Genomic DNA, 19,823 nt, shown 5'->3' on the forward strand with positions numbered 1-19,823 from the left:
GGGGTCTGGGGTTTGTAACCTCCTAACTCCCTAACTCCAATGCGAGCAGAGATATAGGCAAACATGCATTTTTTTTTTCCAGGCCCTGCCATATAGACTACCACATGGCTGGTGTGTTGTGTTGGAATTCTACAGACCTGCCTTAGTGACCTGCTCTGGGGGGCAGCTTACACATCAGAGCCAATAAAACAGTTTCAGTACGGTGGCATGTAGATTGTTCAGCTCAACAGTGTTACTGTGGCAGTAGTATTGCCCTACTTCACTGAACAGTTTTGGATGTGCTACACATGTGGATGGGCATGATGGGGGGGATTTGAGATGGATAAGGAGGGATGAACAAACAGGGGAACAATATGGGATTGATAGAGAGAGAAATAGGTGAGAGAGGATGGACAGAGAGAGGTGGGAGTAGGAGATGAACAGAATGAGGGGGCAGGAGGAAATGATTGGGAGAGGGGCAGGAGGAGATGAGCACAGATGGGGGAGGAAGAGACAGAGAAAGGAGTCAGAAGAGATTGACAGTGAGAGGGGGAGATGATAGGCTGAGAGGGCGGCATGGAAGAGATGGATAGAGAGGGTGTGAGGGAGATATGGACAGTCAGGGAGCAGAAGAAGAGAAGGTTCACATAGGGGAGCTAGGAGGAGATGGGCAGGGTTGAGAAGGGCGCTGATAGAGAGTTGAGAAATGGATAAAATGATCAGAGAGAAGGGTAGGAGGAAATGAACAGTGTGGTGGGAGGAGGAGGGGACCAAGAGTGGGGGAAGAAGGAGTAATGTGCAATATATGTGCAGAGCATGATGCAGATGAAGCTATGGGGAAAATGGTAATAGATTTACTACATACTAAAGCTGAGCATCCATGTCCCTGGACCACCCTAGCTGTAATATTTATGAAGTTTCAGACATGCGAAGGTTTTACCAGTCCCATTATGGGCAGTCAGGTAGGCTGCTAGCCAAATGCAGGACAGAAGGGGATGAATAAGGAGAGAGGGGGCAGGAGGTGATGGACAAAGAGGGAGCAGGAGGGATGACAGAAAAAAGGGAGAAGGAAGGGAAGGATACAGATGGGGAGGATGAGATGGACTGGAAGAGGAGACAGACAGAGAAAGTGTAGAGGAGGTGGACTTAGAGAGGTGGGGAGGGCAGTGGAGATAGACAGAGAGAGGGTTGAGGAAGAGATGTACAGAGAGAGGTGGAATGGAGAGATGGTCAGAGAGAGGAAGGAGGAGGGGGAGATGCAGGAGGCAGGTGGGAGGTGTAATGGGTGGAAAAGGAAGATGGGGAGGAGGAGATGAACAGAGAGAGGCGAAGTAGTACATGGGTAGAGGTAGGGTGAGGAATTTATGTTCGGAGAGAGAGGGTAGAGAAGATGTACGAAGAGAGATGGGAGGGGGAGCTGACCAGACTAAGAGACTGGGGAGGAAGAGACAGATAGAGATGGGAATATCATTTGGACAGAGACAGAGAGGAGGAGGTATGTGTTCTGCATGACAGGTATGTTGTGTGTGTAGTATCGGAATGTGTTCCAGGGAGTATACATCCAAATAGGCACCGCTGATCAGTGGGGTGGAGGAGGAGATGAATAGTGAGAGTGTGGAGGCTCAGGTGGAATGAAAAAGGGGAGGAGCAGATGGACAGAGAGCTGGGGGAATAAACTGCACAGATAGAGGTGGGAGGATGAGATGGGTAGAAAGAAAAGGATAAAGAAATGGATAGTGAGAGGAGCAGAATGGAGTGGCCTGAGGTAGGAGGTAAAGAAAACAGACAGACAGAGACCGAGGAGCAAGAAGTGGACAGAAGAGAGCATAGGAAAAAATGGGGGAGGTGGAAAGAGGGAGGGGAAGTGGGAGGTGGAATGAGCGAGAGGGAGGAGGAGATGGACTGAGAAAGGGAAAGCTGGAGGTGGTCAGATAGAGTGAGTTGGAAGTGATGGACAGGGAGAGGGAAGGAGGAAATGAACAGAGGGAGGAGAAGAGGGGATGGACAGAAGGAGGGGAGATGATCAGATAAATGGGGAGGAAAATAGATTGATATAGAAGGGGAAGATGGATGGAGAAAGAATGGATGAGGACATATGCAGAGGGTGAGGTGGAAATGGAAAGAGATTAATTGGAGGAGATGGACAGAGTGAGGGGGTAGGAAGGGATGAACAGAAAGAGGGGTGGAAGAAGAGATGGATAAAGGTAGAGAAAGGGGGAAAGAGGAGATAAACAAAGAGAAAGGAGAGCCAGTGGAGGCAGGTGAAAGATGGAGAGTGATGGTGCGCATGTCGAAAAGGAATGGTGTGTGAGGAGGCAGGTGAAGTGTTTGTGAGATAGAAGAAGGAAGGTTATCAGGAGGCAGTTGGCAGTGTTAGAGGGTGTTGGGAGGAAGGTGGCAAGGAGTGTGGGAAGGCAGATGGAAGTGGGACAGGGTGTGAGGAGGCAGTTGGAAGATGACAGGTATGGAGGAGGTAAGGTGGAGAGGGACAGGGTGTGTTGAAGCAGGTGGAAGATGGGGAGAGAAATAGAAGGGGGAGGTAGATTAAGGAATACATTCAAATTATTCCTGATCATGTTGATCAAATAGTAGGTGTCCAGACATTTATGTGTGCAATGCATGCAACGTATGCGTAGGTGGTTGAAGTGAAGGGATAAGGAAGAATGGACAAAGAGAGGAGGCTAAGGAGAGGGGCCTAGAGAAAGGGAGGAGGAGACAGACAGAGAGAAGGGAATTAGGGAGTAGTGTAGGTGGCAAGTGGAAGATAGGGAGTGTTTGTGGAGACAGGTAGATGAGGAGTGGAGAGATAAATAGAAGGGGAGAAGGTAAATTAGGGGAGAGATCAGACATTTATGTATGAAATACGTGTGAGATACACATTCACAAGTGAAGCTGTGGTATGCATACCACTTATTCTCTGGAAAGAAGTACTGCAGGAATATGAATCATCTCCCAATGGTGGAGGAGCGAAAAGGGGGTGACATAAGAGATGAACAGAGAGAGAAGGAAGTAGGAGAAGTTATAGCCGTGAGTGGCCAATGAGCAGTGCACGGCAGAGAATGGAGATGCGAAGCTGCCAGAAGGGGGAGCCACTGGAGGTATCACTAATAATGAACAGACAGGACAGACGAACAAGTAGGGGACGACAGACACTATGACTGACCAGGATACAACATGAGGCAAGCAAGCAAGAACTGAAGTGATAAACATGGCGAGACAACAATAATGCAGGAACACTCCAAACAACGACTGTATGTATCTCAACATACGGAAGTGGAATGCAGTACGGCTGAGATGCACAAGCGAACTACAGCGAGTACCAGACTGCTGGGGTAGCACCGTCCGACTGCCTAAATACATGACAGCGGAAACACGATTGACCACGGACTTCACATAGTACAGAGGATGGCGCACTCGCGTGGCGAGGCTTGCAGCACAGGCGCCACCAGAGCACAGAGACCCCTAGTGGGTATCCAGGTCCATACCCTCTGGCGCACATTCAACTCTTCCACACCTTCCGACACCAGAGGAGATGAACAGAGAGAGAGAGAGAGAGAGAGAGAGAGAGAGAGAGAGAGAGAGAGAGAGAGAGAGAGAGAGAGATATACATATTTGGGGGGGGGGGGGCGGTGATTGATGGACAGAGAGAGTAATGAGCAGGAGATGGTTGGGGGGGGGGGGGATATGCACAAAATTTGGTACGTACATGTATCCAGTTGAATATATGGGTAAAAAACTATTAGTTTAATAATGAATTGACTGTTTTGCAGTATCTGTCATAGTTATTAACATGTTTGGAAATTAAATAATCTATTATTCTTTCTTGAGTTTGCAGTGAATAAAGTAGTAACTCAGTAATTTCATTTGGTACAGTTTAGGTCAAACATTGGTACAAATGAAACTTGGTTGGTAGGTATCTTTTTCACAGCTGCTAGGGCAGCCATGTCTGTATCCAGTCTGGAGTAGCACATTCCATGTAACATGGAGTGCTATAAAGCTTTCATAATATACTCAACTGAATTCATTGATGTGTCTTGCCTTCCTCATTTGTGTACTGTTTATGAACTCACTCACAGTCACTATGAAAATTTACATTGTGTTAACAGTTGGTTTTATTTTGCTTAGAACTCAATTCCTATAGTCGTATATCAGGTTACATAGTTCTGCAGAGACCACCGAGAGACATACAGGAAGAGTGTCACTGAGGTTTTGGATGGTACTGACAGGGATGAGGAGCCATGCTGACTCCATTGCCATGGCAAGCTGCATTAGGATTCTCAATTGAGGAGCCATGGCATGAACAGCCCGATCAAAGCAGTCCCACACTTTCTCAATTGGACTTAGATCCGAGGAGTTTGGTGGTCAAGGGAGTATGGTAAACTCATCCTGGTGCTCTTTGAACCACACTCTTATGCTGCGAGCTTTGTGACATGTTGCACCGTCCTGCTGGTAGATGTTATCATGCTGAGGAAATTCACCTGGCATGCAGGGGTTGAGGGAAATTACCTGGCATGTGGGGATGATCAAGTCCACAAGGATAGATGCATAGTTGTCTTGATCTATTGTGCCTTCCAGAGTGACAAGATTACCCAGGGAATGCTACGAGAGCATTCCTGAGGCCATAATTCTCCCTTCTCCAGCATGGACATATCTGGTGATTGTTGCTTTTATATATTTCACACCACACATGACAACACCCTTTTGCCTAGTGTGGCATAAAATGTGATTCATCTGAAAAATCATACAGTTGCCACTCCGTGGACATCCAGTTGTGTGCAAATTCCAGGCCTTGTTACCAATGAACAGCAGGCAGCTTGGGTACTTGAACCAAATGCGTGCTGTGGAGGCCCATATGCAGCAACGTTTGCTGAACAGTCATTCAGGAGAGACTGGTATTAGCCCCTCAATTCATCTGGGTGGTGGTCAGTTGCTCAACAGTTGCACATCTATGTGGCCTTACACATCTCTGTAGCTGTCATTCTCCCCTATCATCTGTCGCCCATGGTGCACCACACTTGCCTCAGCACGCCTCAGCACCACTTTACCAGGAACAGCGTACTTTAACCTCGGTGGCATGCAAGCAGTTTACAAACTTAGCTGCTTAGGAAATGCTTCTACCCCTGACCCAAAAGCCAATGATCATGCTCACCTGGACATCAAATAAATCACTCTGTTTCTGCATTACGAGAATGACTGCATCATTTTCTGCTCCTCCTCCCCCCCCCCCCCCCCCCTCCCCCCCAATACACTTTATATACCCTCCACTGCTAGTGCTGCCACCTGTCACCTGGGATGGTTATTGCATATTGATGTTAAATTTAGACTATGGACTATGCCCAAAATATACCAAAATGATCGTATGTAGATTGTTTACATAGGAGAGTATGAGGCATCTCTGGAAAGTAATTACCATTTTGGAAAAAAATCGCTAAACATTGACTGATGACCATAGATGTTAAGTCCCCTAGTGCTCAGAGCCATTTGAACCACTAAACATTTTTTTCAAACTGACGCTTCTTTTTTTACAAAAAAGAGCATTTCTTAAACTATTTTTTACATAGTTGCCACCATTGTCCAGACGTTTGTCTTTTCAATCCCTTCTTCATAGAAAGATGCTGTCAGTGACGACAGCCACTCCTGAACATCATTTTTTGCATTGTTATCACTGTCAAAGTGACTTCCTCCAAAATCCTGCTTCAGTTTCAAAAACAAGTAGTAGTCAGAAAGCAGGTGATCCAGACTGCTCCCAACCAGATTGTTGCATAAGATTTTGGTATAACCAGCAGAATGGGGACTGCACTGTCATGAAGCAACACAATGCCTTGGCCAAAAGTTCCATGCCCTTTGTTTTGAACTGTGTGCTAAAGTTTCAATTCCTACAAGTTGATGATTAATTTAATTTGGCTTATTCTTTATGTTCGAAAGCCCTATCACAGAATGCACTTCACAAACAGTGGGCTCAGAGACTGTCTTAAACATTTTGAATGATCACTAACAAATGTGAATGCAACACAATCTGGCTGTAATGGTGTCAGTGGAAAGACAGTGAATGAGAGAGATGAGTGCGAATATGCGGAACTGTTACTCTTGTGCTGCAGTGGTGTTAGAACAGAACAGTAGTTACTTTTCAGACACACCTTATATCACATTTGTTAATAGTTCTGTTAACTAAAAAAGAAACGAAGTCTTTTATGTGGAGATATGGTTAACAACCACTGAAAAATGAAAATGAATTTACAATTTCAATGTAATATTTCTAATTAAAATCTAGTTTAATAAAGAGAAAAAGGAATTTGTGTTTGGTTGTTTAGCAACGTGCTTATATTTGCTGATTTCCAGTAGGACCATCTTTCTGCTTTTCTTAACAGAATGTAAAACTTCACATTCTACATCACGTGAGCAGTTTTCTGTTAAAAGATGTTTGGTATAAGTTGAATCTATCTCTCTTAATCTCCAGCTTCTATTGTGCTCAAGTAAGCTAATTGCCAGAGCTCTACCTATCTGATCACTATATATTTTTCCACATTGTTTGCATGTGATTTTATATATTCCATCCTGCACCAAGGATTGCAATTTGTCTTTACTATTGACTAAAATTTTGGCATTCTGTTACTGTAACTGCTCCTGTTCTGTTTCAAATTAATTACGATGTAACATACCAATGAGAGATTATGTACTGATTATCTATATGATTATCTATAACTCGCCATTGCTGAGACTTGTCCCTCCCCTCTCCCCTCCTCCTCCTCCTCCTCTCTCTCTCTCTCTCTCTCTCTCTCTCTCTCTCTCCCCCCCCTTCTCCTTCCTCTGGTTGAACACCCTGTGGAACCTGAAATACATCATATATGAAATCCTTTACCTCCCATGCTTTACTCTGTGGTCCTTATTTTCCAAATAGTAAGCTATTTCTCAGAGCATTTGATTAAGATCACATGTGCAGGTGGCGACTATTGGGAGGCGTGGCAGACGGATGGTGTGTCGGGAGGCACTCTCTCAGTTTGCCACTTGCCTGTTCTGTTCCCCAGGGAAGAGTAGGTGGTTGTGACCTATGTATGCTGGTGGGTGCAGTAAAAGAAGAGTGACTTTTAACCCTTTATTTCCGCCAATACATCTCTCCTTTAGCGATGCTACGGCGGTCCTCTGCCGTTGCTTGTCTGGGTGTGCTGTGAGCACCCAGCAGCTACTCAGGAAGTGGATGCTGCACCTCCACCGTCTACACTCGAAGAAGGTGGCACGTGCGTATGTGGCTTACACGTGCTGGCCTAGTAGGTCCTAGATCCCCTCCGGCAACTGTGGCTCGTCTCTGCTCTCTGAAACGCGATGACGGTTGTCGTGTGGTTGAGAAGTGCACTGACCCTGGCCTGCCGTGCAGGTAGGCCTGTGGTTCCCCTGAAGTGTCAGGAATGCTGATGTCCTGACCCAAGTTGACATGGAAGACCCCCAGGTCTTCCCGTCTGCATTGGAAGCTGTCAGCAGTGCCGAACTTGTGACTGGGGCTTAAGGAGAGGAAGACATCTCTCAGCAGCTGCTGGCAGTGTTGGGTACGAGCAGGAAATCTACAACAGACTTATACCCAGTGTTAATACTATGTCAGGGAATCGAGTAAGCACGTCCTGTGCACCATCGATCCTTCTGACCAACTCCCTTCTGAACTCAAATTCTGGAGTATTTACTGTGTGAAATATTGGCTGGCATTGACGCAATGTCACTTGTAATGACTGCATAGGCTTTCCTAATACGAATATACTAGCGATTCATATCGGGCCCTATTTGCTCAACCTTTTTTTTTTTTACACCGACAGACTGGTCCGTAACAATATTCAGTATGCCTTCTTGCATCAGTGTCACGGCCCGTTACTTCACATAACAAGGTGACGTGATACCTCTCATTCGTATTGCTTTACTAAGCTTCTGCTGCCGCTAGCTACTCAGTTCGTGCAAAGCGCTGATGTCCTGCTTTCCGCCTGATCTGCTAACGTGATGAAACGCTGCCATTTTTTTTCAAGCTTGTTGACACCCCCGCAAGGAACACAAAGTGAACGAGGTCTTGCAGTTAGGAAATTATGTGGCCAGTTGCATGATACAGGGTTGGTACATAACACATGTTAAGATAACCGTGTCGGACTGGAAACCCTACACTTAAGAGATTAGAAAAGTTAGCAATGTCTACTGTCATGTGGTCACACTTAGCATAACTTTACACGGTCTATAACACTGCAACTGACACTGCGAAGTTTTGTTATGCTGTGGGCACTGTGAATGACAAGCAGTGACATTCCGTGTCCACATGCTTTCTGTTCTGTTTGAACTACCGTGCCTAATACGTGAGCTTCATCAGTGTGCCCATTTGTCGTGTAACTGCCATTTCTCGGACATTCTGCTTTTGTGAACCCCACTAATGGCTAATGGGTCACAAGGTGCTTTTGTGAATACTTTCTGCAAAAATTTGTTGTAACCATTTTAGACTTATGCTATGTTGTTGCAGATATGTATTGAATATTGGAACTTAATTCAATATTTGCAAACTAGCTGTGTTTTATAGGTACAATGTATGCGCAATTACCAATGATCATTTACAATAGTGTTGGGTTGTGTGATTTTCATTTTTTCTTCTCTTCAGTATCTGCTAATGGGGTATTTATCATATGTAATACATTACTGAATTACAGCACATTGACATAGAAAATAATGACATGTTTTTGTCTTCAGGAAATGAACTTAATGCGAATAGAAGGAAGAGAAAAGTTATCACTTCTAGAAGAACAAAAAAATTTTTTTGAGAATGAAGTGAGCAATAACAAAGAACTGGAGCACCAAATATCTCTTGTTAATCAAAAATTGTCCATACGTAGAGATGATAGTGCAAAGCTTGCACAGGCACTTGAGGATTTGATGGGTGAGGTATGTAATACGTAGGAGATGATATTGTGTAAGTAATTCTTTATTTTGAATTTATAATATTTTAGGCTAAAATAATTTTACAGTGGCAGTTATAGAGCTATTTAAAGCTATTTTTAGATACATAATTAGAGTACAAAAGCATCAGTCCTAAATTAATTTAGGTACTGGGACGCCAAGATAACACACCTAATATATACACAATATTCTTGTAGATCTAATAAAATGTACACTTGACAGCACAAATATTATTGGTAGAAAATCACAGTCACATTCAAATTCTGGTAGGGCACTGCTGCAAGTGAAGTACAACATGCTTTTCTTCTGGATTACATTGAGGACACACAGAAGAGGAATTATTATTTATGCACAAATGGTCCTGTCTGTATTCTACACCTATTCCAAGAAGACACAAAAGATTTTCTGCAAATAAAATTCACTTTTATTAACTAAGATGAAACACAGGGACACATTGTCATCGTCTTTTTGTTCTTCTTCATCCCATGTTTTCATGGGATCACCATCTTAATTATTGCATTCGGGAGTCGTAGCATGTGGCTGGATCCCATCCCTGACACCACCCCTTTCCTAATTGGGATAAAATTAGTGCATCCCGACTGTCTGTGTCTAGTTTTAGCTCCTTTGAAAGTGTGTGAATGTTTCCTAAAGGGTAGAAGTCATGTTGTTGTTGTTATGGTCTTCAGTCCTGAGACTGGTTTGATGCAGCTCTCCATGCTACTCTATCCTGTGCAAGCTTTTTCATCTCCCAGTACCTACTGCAACCTACATCCTTCTGAATCTGCTTAGTGTATTCATCTCTTGGTCTCCCTCTACGATTTTTACCCTCCACGCTGCCCTCCAATACTAAATTGGTGATCCCTTGATGCCTCAGAACATGTCCTACCAACCGATCCCTTCTTCTAGTCAAGTTGTGCCACAAACTTCTCTTCTCCCCAATCCTATTCAATACTTCCTCATTAGTTATGTGATCTACCCATCTAATCTTCAGCATTCTTCTGTAGCACCACATTTCGAAAGCTTCTATTCTGTTCTTGTCCAAACTATTTATTGTCCATGTTTCACTTCCATACATGGCTACACTCAGAAATGACTTCCTGACACTTAAATCAATACTGGATGTTAACAAATTTCTCTTCTTCAGAAACGCTTTCCTTGCCATTGCCAGCCTACATTTTATATCCTCTCTAATTCGGCCATCATCAGTTATTTTGCTCCCCAAATAGCAAAACTCCTTTACTACTTCAAGTGCCTCATTTCCTAATCTAATTCCCTCAGCATCACCCGACTTAATTAGACTACATTCCATTATCAGAAGTTATGTAACTGAGGTGAAACATGGGTACCAGCCGAGCCTGACATTTACCTAGTCAGATGTAGGAAACAGGCCAAAGACCACATGCAGGCTGGCACCTCCATGAATCCTGCAAGTAGTATGCTAATATGCACAGCTATGCAGGTGGAACTGCATAGACGCTTGAGAGCGAAATTTTCGTTGGTCTTCACTGTGAGTGGATGATTAACTAGTAGGTTATATGTGTAAAGAGGCAGATGTTTGATTCGATGTGAAGTTGCAACAGATTTTTCTGTTTCTTCCGTGCTGTTAGAGACACACATTACGGTATATGAAAAACATGCCTTTATTCTGATGATGTACAGTTAATTTTCCACAATATATGTAAAGTTTTTAGGCTGTAAATCAGTGAGAATCTCTTGTGGTGCCAAATATAACAGATGGCAACATTTGCTGCTAACCCACCCATGTTGAATGTATCTGTCTTCTGCAAATTTATAATAAGAAAAATAAAGAGGTTATGGAGATATCAGACTTTTGGGAAAATATCATCCACACAGTCACAAAGAAAGCAGTGGCAGATAAATGTGAAAACTATCTTATAATTAAATTAACAGCTTATGCCTCAAACTTGCTGGCAGGAATAATGCTCAAAAGAATGGAAAAGAAATTTGGGGATCTGTTAGATGACAACCAGATTTGCTTTAGGAAAGGGAAAGGCAGCAGAGAGGCAATTCTGACTTGATAATGGAAGCAAAACTTAAAAAAGAAGGTTCCAACAGGGATATGGAGTTGAGCTGACTTAGTGCCTTGCCCAGTTGCACTAGGTTTCTCAGTTGAGGATACCATGATGTGAACAGTCCATTTGAAGTGATCCCACAGATTCTCAATTGGGTTTAAATCCGGAGAGTTTAGTGGTCAGGTGCGTATAGTAAATGCATGCTGTTGTTCTTCTGGTCATGCACATACACTGCGAACTGTATGGCATGTTTCTCTATCCTGCTGGTAGATGTCATTGCACAGAATAAAAGCACACTGCGTGCCAAGGTATATATGATCGGAAAAGATAGATGCATAGTTGTACTGATCCACAATTGCGATATAACCCGGGGAATGCCAAAAACATTCTCAAGACCATAATGCTCCCTCCACTGGCCTGGATCCATCCAATAATTGTTGCAGAGTGTTTGTTGTGTGTCCGATGGAGCTCAACAGTCATTCATCTGAAAAGGCCACCCGTTGCCACTCAGTTTAAATGGGTGCATGAACCAGGCACCTGTTGCAGAGGCCCGTATGCAGCAATGTTTGCTTGATGGTCATTGAGGAGACACTGCTGGTAGCTCCTTGTTTTATTTTTACTAATGCCTGATGACCTAAAAACTGCATGGAGACATTTTGAGAGACTAAATTGTGTAACTTCCTTGAGTGAATTCTGGAGCAATTTATGATGTCAGATGTTACCCCTGCATGTGGTGGCAGTATCCTGCTCCACTGACTGTTCTGCACTGATTGTTAGTTAAGGTAGCAAGTTATGTCTATCATCACATCATTCATTGTATGGGATGATAGCCAGTACATAATTCAAGATTGATACCTGAACCACCTCCCTTAGACTCCAGCCACATATTACAGCTTGCTTTCAAGTTTCATTTACTAACCACTTAGTGCCTATCAGAGTTGACATAAAACTGGGCAAATTGTCCTTTATAATACCATATTCATTTTATCCACAATTATTACATGATTCACATTCTAGGAATAAAGTTCAGCTATTACTGTTCTTCAGCTGAAGCTACATTACATCTCAAGCACAAGCAGTCACTGAAATGAAGAACATTGTGTTGGGCAGTGTGCTCAGCAACTGGGTGGCCCAGCTTTTCTTGGCCACACTTTGTTGGTTACCATTCATGTAGACTGACAGCTTGTTGACTGTCATACACATGTACAATGCAACAAAGTGGTTGCAGCTTAGCTTATAGATCATGTGACTGATTTCACAGGAAACTTTGCCTTTTATGGGTTTGGTGATACTTGTATTCGAACTGGAGTAGGTGGTGGTGAGAGGATGTATGGCACAGGTCTTTCTTCTAGGTCTACAGAGACACAAGTCATGAGGCAAGAGGATGGGAGCAGGGTTGATAGAAATGGATGAGGATAGCGTGTAGGTTTAGTGGGTGGTGGAATACCACTGAGAGGTTTGGGAGGGATACTGCGTAGGACAGTCCTCATTTCAAGGAATGGCGAGAAGTAGTCAAAACCCTGGCAGAGAATGTGTTTCAGTTGCTCCAGTCCGGAGTGGTACTGAGCCCTGAGGGGAATGGTCCTCTGTGGCCAGATGATGGGATTTTGGGAGGTGATGGGTGACTGGAGAGATAAGGCATGGGAGATGTGTTCCTGTAAAAGGTTTGGAGGGTAATTAAGGCCTGTGAAGATCTCAGTGAGACCCTTGGTATATTTCAAGAGGGACTGCTCGTCATTATAGATGAGACAGCCATGAGTGACTAGGCTGTGTGGACGGGACTTCTTGGTATGGAATATGTGGTAGCTGTCGAAGTGGAGGTATTGTGGATGCTTGAAAGGTTTGATATGGACAGAGGTACTAATCTAGCCATCTTTGAGATGGAGGTCAACATTGAGAAATGTGGCTTGTTGAGTCGGGGAGGTAAGGTGACGAGAATGGGGGAGAAGGTATTGAGGTTCTGGAGGAATGTGGATAGGGAGTCCTCACCCTCAAGCCAGACCAGGAAGATGTTATAAGTGAATACGAACCAGATGAGGGGTTTGGGATTTTGGGTAGTTAGGAAGGATTTTTCCAGATGGCCATGAATAGTTTAGCGTAGGACAGTGGCATATGGGTGCCCATTGCCATACCCAGATTTGTTTGTAGATGATGCCTTTAAAGGAGAAGTAATTGTTGGTGAGGATATAGTTGGTCATGCTGACCAGGAAGGAGGAGGTTGTAGGTTTGGAATCTGTTGGGTGTTGGGAAAGGTGTAGTGTTCAATGGCGGGGGGGGGGGGGGGGGGCATTAGGGATGTTAGTGTAAAGGAACATGGCATCAATAGTAATGAGCAGGGTATTGTGTGGTAAAAAATAGGGACTGTGGAGAGTTGGTGGAGGAAATGGTTGATATTTTTTATGTAGGAGGGTGGGGTGCGGATAATAGGCTTAAGGTATTGGTCCACAAGAGCAGAGATTCTCTCAGAGGAGGCACAGTAACCAGCTACAATGGAGTGTCCTGGGTGGTTTGGTGTATGGACTTAGGAAGCATGTGGAAGGTGGAAGTGCATGGTGTGGTAGGGGTGAGGAGAGAGATAGACTCAGGGGAGACATTCTCAGATGGGCATCATGTTTTGAGGAGAGACTGGAGATCATGCTGGATTTCTGGAATGGGGTCACTGTGGCAGGCTTTATAGGCGGATGAATGTGACAGCTGGCAGAGTCCTTCTGCCAGATAACCCTTACATTTCAAAACAGCTGTGATGGAACCTTTTTCAGCAGGTGAGATCAGTTTTCAGTTGGTGAATTGTGGTTATTTCTGCATGTATAAGATTAGCTTGAAGGTTGGTGGAATTGGAAAATGATAGGAGGCTAGTTCGAGGTTAAGAAATTCTGGAAAATTAACAGGGGGTGATTTGGGGACAGTGAGAGTGGATCACAATTGGATGGAGGAGTGAGCTGAGTCAGTCAGGGTTCTACATTGGTCTCGGGTTGAGTCTGAGTGGTAGGGTTGGCCATGAAAAAGTGTTTCCACTATAGGGACTCGAAGAAGGAGAGAAGGTCTTTAACAAGTCCAGCATGTTTGAATTTGGGAGTGGGGCAAAAGATAAGACATTTGGAAAGGACTGATACTTTTATGGGGCTAAGGCTTTTGGAGGAAATGTTCATAACTGTGTTTTGGGTCTGTTTAGGTTCTGGACTGTGTATGGTGGTGGGAGGGAGTTTTTGAGGATAGGGTAAATGTAGTAGGTCTGCAAGGCATGGTTTGTCAGCTATGGGTGGAACTGGAGGAGTTTTTGGAGGCTGCTGTAGAGGTGGTGGATAATGATAGTCCAAGGCAGGTGTAGGAAGTCAACAGGTTGGAGAGTTTTCTGAGGTGGCATTGTGCATGGTGCTCTAATTCGTGGATGGCAAGTGCTTCAATGTGTTAGATGGAATCCAGGAATTTGGGATTGCACAGCAGGAGAACTTTACAGATGGATAGGAGGTATTGCAAGGAGGTTTGGGCCTGATTGGCATGGTTTTGCAGGACTACATTTGTGAAGGTTAATGGCTAGGGGAATTGTGGAAGGAGGAGTTGCAGTCAGAGATGGGTAATTTGATGGTAAGGCCATATGGGGCGATACCATGAGCCTTGTTGCTTGGCATCTGTATCTGCTCATGTTGCTGCTGCAGCAGCAGCTCCTTCTGTAGGCGCAACTGTTCGTGCCACCATTTCATAAATGCCAGGCCAATGGCAGCCCAAAATTAACACGATGAAAAGGGGAGGGAAAAAAAATAGAAGCATCAGACACATAAGAAAGTCTTCTGTTGCAACTTTACTCTAAACAATGCTGTTGGCACAAGGCAGTGTTCAGGCCAATAGTGGCGTGACAACAAGCTGGGAAACAGAATCCTGCTAGAGGAAATGAAAACACGACATGTGAATCAATCTGCAGATAAGAGAAAGTCCAAAACCACATAGAGAACTACACAGGGACAAACACAACATTAGGTAGACACGTTTGGCTGATGATTGAACACACTGAAATGAAATGGCACAATGCACGAATTGCTAGGCGAGGTCTGCAATTGTTGAACTTAGCATTAGAACTGCCCTGCACGGTTTACTGCACAGGTAAACAATTTTGTCAGTGGATCTGCCATACCATGTGTTGCATGCACTGCCCATGGCAGTTTTTTGCACTTTTCAATCATGGTAACCATGCCAGCTCATCTGCTTCCATTGCAGTGTCCACTGGCTGGGATACTAAACATGTTTTTGTGGTGTTATTTTATTTTTGAATTAAATAATCATCTCGCCCCAATAAAAACAGTCCCATTAATTGAATCAGTTCTGTTAATGACTTTAAGACTGTATCTCAGGTTCTAGTGTTCATTGTCCTTATTTCCATATCGCGGGGTCGTGGGTTTGATTCCTGGTCGGGTTGGAGATTTTATTCAGTCAGGGGCTGAGCATTATACTGATCACATCATTTCATTTTCATCGACACACAAGTGGCATCAACTAAAAATACTTGCACCAGCTAGGTGAACAGTCTCAGATGGAATCTCCCAGTCAATAATGCCATACTGTCATTTCATTTCAGTGTCATTTATCATGGGGAAGTTACTTGGACATTGCTCCAAAGTAGTTGCTCATGTAATCTGAACTGAAATTCCCCAAATATGGCAAAACCAAATATTAATCTACCACAATATACTTGTACACTCCTTTGATTCAGCTGTACCTGCGGCGATTCTTAAATTCTTTAGATACAGGAAAATAGGAATAATATTCATTATCCATACTGTAGTGAAGCTAGCACTATTGTACATGTTTGTTAACTTATCCATTACCCATCTGTAGCAAATTATTTAAGTCCCATCATATTATCATTCTGTACACTCAGAACAGTACAAATTCCTTTCACACAAGACCCTAAAATTATTATTATCACCCAATGGCAAACTATACAGATCTTCACTAGATTTCATCATTTAATAAATTAGACATACAAAGCCCCTTTGAAAAATTTCTCTAAACTACACTCCATAAAATCTTCATAAACACAATCATTAATTTAGAATAACTGCCTTAACCTAAAACTTGTTAGGGGATCAAAACCATCATTTAACTAGAGCATATCTCTAACAGTTGCATACCTCAATAGTTGAAGATTCCTGAAGGATGTTCTGTTTACTCAAAAATTTCAGTATTTTCTGGTGGAGCCTTCCATCTGATCTACATTTCAGCCAGGAAACTGTCACTTTTCTGTAGCAGGAGAAAAATATTACTTGCCTGCACAGAGGACAAAGGGGAACAAGACCACAGTAATTATTGGTAGACTCTCCATGAGTTCCCACTCTTTCAAATTACTTCAATACACACTGCATAGGCACTGTCCCCTTAAAACGCAAAAGAAAATGATTCCTAGCCCAAAATACTAATTAACCTTTTCGCTGCTCTGGATGTGTATACACATCCTACTACACTATATATATGCACACCGCTTGGATTTTCACACAGTGCTATGGACGTTTGTGTTTCTCCTGAGCCACTGACTTGTAACTGCTGTGGTTGAGTTACTTTCATATCTCTTTGAGTAAAAAATTTTCGAGTATTTATCATACAACATATGTGCCTCATTGTGTGTGTCATTTATAGAAAACCTCATTTCGATATTATGAATCATTTGTAAAATGTTTGTTATGATCACATGATTTGCAGCACACAAGGAGGTGAATAGTGTGTCATGCGTGACTGTCCATCAGAGATAGAAACCAATAACTTGAGAATGAAATGAGATAGTGTTCTTTCCTTAATTTTAAATAAAGTTTCATTGTCTCATCTACACTTCATTCACTACAATGTATGAACTAATATCAACCATACGTAAAGTTTACGCAGTGTTTTTTTAACTGTGCAAATGCTTTCCAATTTCATGCCAGATATTACTTAATTTGATCTAGCACAGTAAGTATGATGAATAACTAAAGGAAATAAGTTCTTTATCTAATGAAGATGTCAGATTTTTTCACATAATAGTTTTTGAAAAATTAGATGATAAGTATTTCATGTAGAAATTGTTAAGGCTTTCGTGGCCACTTGTTGACAAACTGCCTATTGGCTTCTGTCTCAGGTTCTTCGGCCAACATTTGTCTGATGATTTGACTGATGTTTCGCCAGCACGAGTCGCTGGCGTTGTCAAAGCATTACCCTCCATTGCTGGTGGTGAACTCAAGCCAAGCTTGTGGCCGCAGACCATATGTACCTGGTGCGCCAACGTCCGAGGGCTTCTCCAATGATCATTTCCAGTGCAGTTCTCCTCTTGCCACCTGTGACGGTTGTATGCTGCAGTATGGGAAGTCAGGATCCATTTACCTTAAGGCTTTCTTCTTTCTTGTTGAAGCTATTCTCGTGTTTTTGTATTTCTACAGCTTCTCTGAACAAGCAAGAATGTATGGCAGAAAGGCTGTACCCGACATTTCTTTTTCTGATTTCTTATGTTGCAGATTGTTTGACTCTGTTACACTTCTAATATAATTTGTGGAGTACCCATTGCTCCTCAGAACACTTTCTTGGTGTTGCATTTTGCATCTGAGGTTTTGCGGCTCATATATTTGTCCAGCTCGCATTGCAAGCATATTAATCATGCCTCTTTTCTGGCTTGGGTGCTGGTTTGATAGATTATGCAGGTATTGGTCAGTGTCTGTCGGTTTTTGGTACACGCTATGTCCCAGGTTTTCGCCATCCCTTGTGACCAGCACTTCTAGAAATGGTAGTTTTTTGTCCTTTTCTACTTCCATGGTAAATTTTATGTTGGCATGGAAGCTGTTCAAGTGTCTTAGGAAGTCACCGAGCTGTTCTTCACCATGGCTCCACACAATGCCCAAAGTATCATTGACGTATCTGTACCACACCTTAGGTTGAGAAGTCGCCAAGTCCAGTGCCTGTGCTTTGAAATGTTCACATGGATAAGTTGGCCACCACTGGACTAAGAGGATTGCCCATGGCGATGCCTTCCAGCTGTTTGTAGAAATTGCCATTCCACGTAAAATAGCTCATGGCGAGACATACATGAAAGAGCTTTGTGATGTCTTGTGGGAAAATGGAACTGATGTGCTCCAGAGCATCACTGAGTGGCACTTTTGTAAACAAAGAAACAATATCAAAGCTGACCAGGATGTCATTTGGTACAAGTTTTAGTTTCTTCAGTTTCTCAGTGACATGTCCTGAGTCCTTTATGAGTGTGTCGGTCTTCCACACATGCGGCTGGAGCAGAGAGGCCAAGTGCTTTTCCAGTTTATAGGTTGGTGAGCCAGGAGTGTTAACAATTGGTCTTAGTGGAACATTGTTCTTATGGATCATAGGTAATCCATACAGCTGAGGTGGTAGGGTTTCTGTGTTGCCCAGTTTTCTCTATACATCCAGTGGCAGAGAAGACGCCGTAATGAACTGATTCGTAATCCATGTGATATGGAGTGTCGGATGTGCACTTAGTTTTTGGTATGTCATTGGATCTAATAGGTCTCGGATGTTTTGTTCATAATATTCCGTCTTCATTACGACGGTCGCATTCCACTTATCGGCAGGCAGTACCAATATACTCTTGTCCGTGTTAAGATTCTAATAGCTTGTACATCTTCTTTCTTCAGATTGCAAGCTGGTGGCTTTGCTCATCGCAGTATCCTGGCTGTTGCAGTGTGTATTTCCTGTGCCCTTTCACAAGGAAGGGTCCAAACAGCCACTTCGATGTTATCTATGCTGTGCTCCATAGGTATAGTTCTAGGGATGACAGTGAAATTCCCTCCTTTTTTAAGAACAGACACTTCTTCTTTGGCCAATGGAAAATGTTCTGAGGAGCAATGGGTACTCCACAAATTATATTAGAAGTGTAACAGAGCCAAACATTCGGTGAAGTAGTAAATCAGAAAAAGAAATGTTGGGTACAGCCTTTCTGCCATACGTTCCCAGAGTGACAGATAGAATTGGCCGTATACTGTGCAAACACGTCACAAAGACGATGTTCAAACCAACACAGAAGATCAAAGAGTGTCTTAGATCAGCAAAGGAGAAAAGGGAACCACTTGCAATGTCGGGAATATACCGCATACCATGCACATGTGGAAAAGTTTATGTTGGAATGACTGGACGATCAGTCAACACCAGGATCAAAGAACATAAGTGACATTGCAGGTTGGAGCAGTTGGAGAAATCGGCCGTGGCAGAGCATGCGCTGAGTGTGACTGACCAAGTAATAAAATTCGCCGACACAGAAGTTCTGGCTGTAGAGAAGCACTATCACACCCACTTGTTCAGAGAAGCTGCAGAAATACAAAAACACAGGAATAGCTTCAACAAGAAAGAAGAAAGCCTTAAGGTAAACAGATCCTAGCATCCTGTACTGCAGCGAACCACCATCACAGGTAGCAAGAGGAGAACCACACTAGAAATGACCACACGGAAGTTCTTGGACATTGGTATGCCAGGTACTTATAATCTGCGGCCGCGAGCTCGACTCCAGTTCACCACCGGCAATCGAGGGTGAAGCTTTGACAATGCCAGCCACTGGCGAAATGTCAGTAAAATCATCATATGAACGTAGGCCAAGGTACCCAAGACAGAAGCCAATAGGCAGTTATCAACAGGTGACCACGAAAGCCTTAACAATTTTGTATTACGCGTCTATGGGGAGGAGATTTTCAGACTGTACCGATGCCTTGACCAACGACGGAAAAAGAAAGCACGATTGATGTCCTCTCTCGCCTTTCTGTTGCGGTGCTGAGATGAAGGTTCTACACTGAAGTTCATGAAACTTAAGCACCTATTCACCATCGCCCAAGCACATCGGATTTATGATAGTATGGAATGAGCTTTTCTTCGTGTGCGAATTCATACAACATGGAGAGACTTGGCAAGAATGGATTAGGA

General features: G+C 43.3%; 1 protein-coding gene across 3 annotated transcripts in view; it reads left to right on the plus strand.

The window, feature by feature from the left end:
• The window catches only part of LOC124594228 (coiled-coil domain-containing protein 39), a 481,265-nt gene that overhangs the window by 205,719 nt on the left and 255,723 nt on the right, over window positions 1-19,823 (plus strand). For all 3 annotated transcript variants that reach the window (XM_047132594.1, XM_047132593.1, XM_047132592.1), the window contains one exon: window positions 8,689-8,880. In XM_047132594.1, coding sequence (XP_046988550.1) covers window positions 8,689-8,880 — 192 coding nt within the window. The remainder of the gene's footprint in view (window positions 1-8,688; window positions 8,881-19,823) is intronic.

The sequence above is a fragment of the Schistocerca americana genome, chromosome 2 (genome assembly GCF_021461395.2).
Source record: "Schistocerca americana isolate TAMUIC-IGC-003095 chromosome 2, iqSchAmer2.1, whole genome shotgun sequence".
NCBI classification, from domain to species: domain Eukaryota; kingdom Metazoa; phylum Arthropoda; class Insecta; order Orthoptera; family Acrididae; genus Schistocerca; species Schistocerca americana.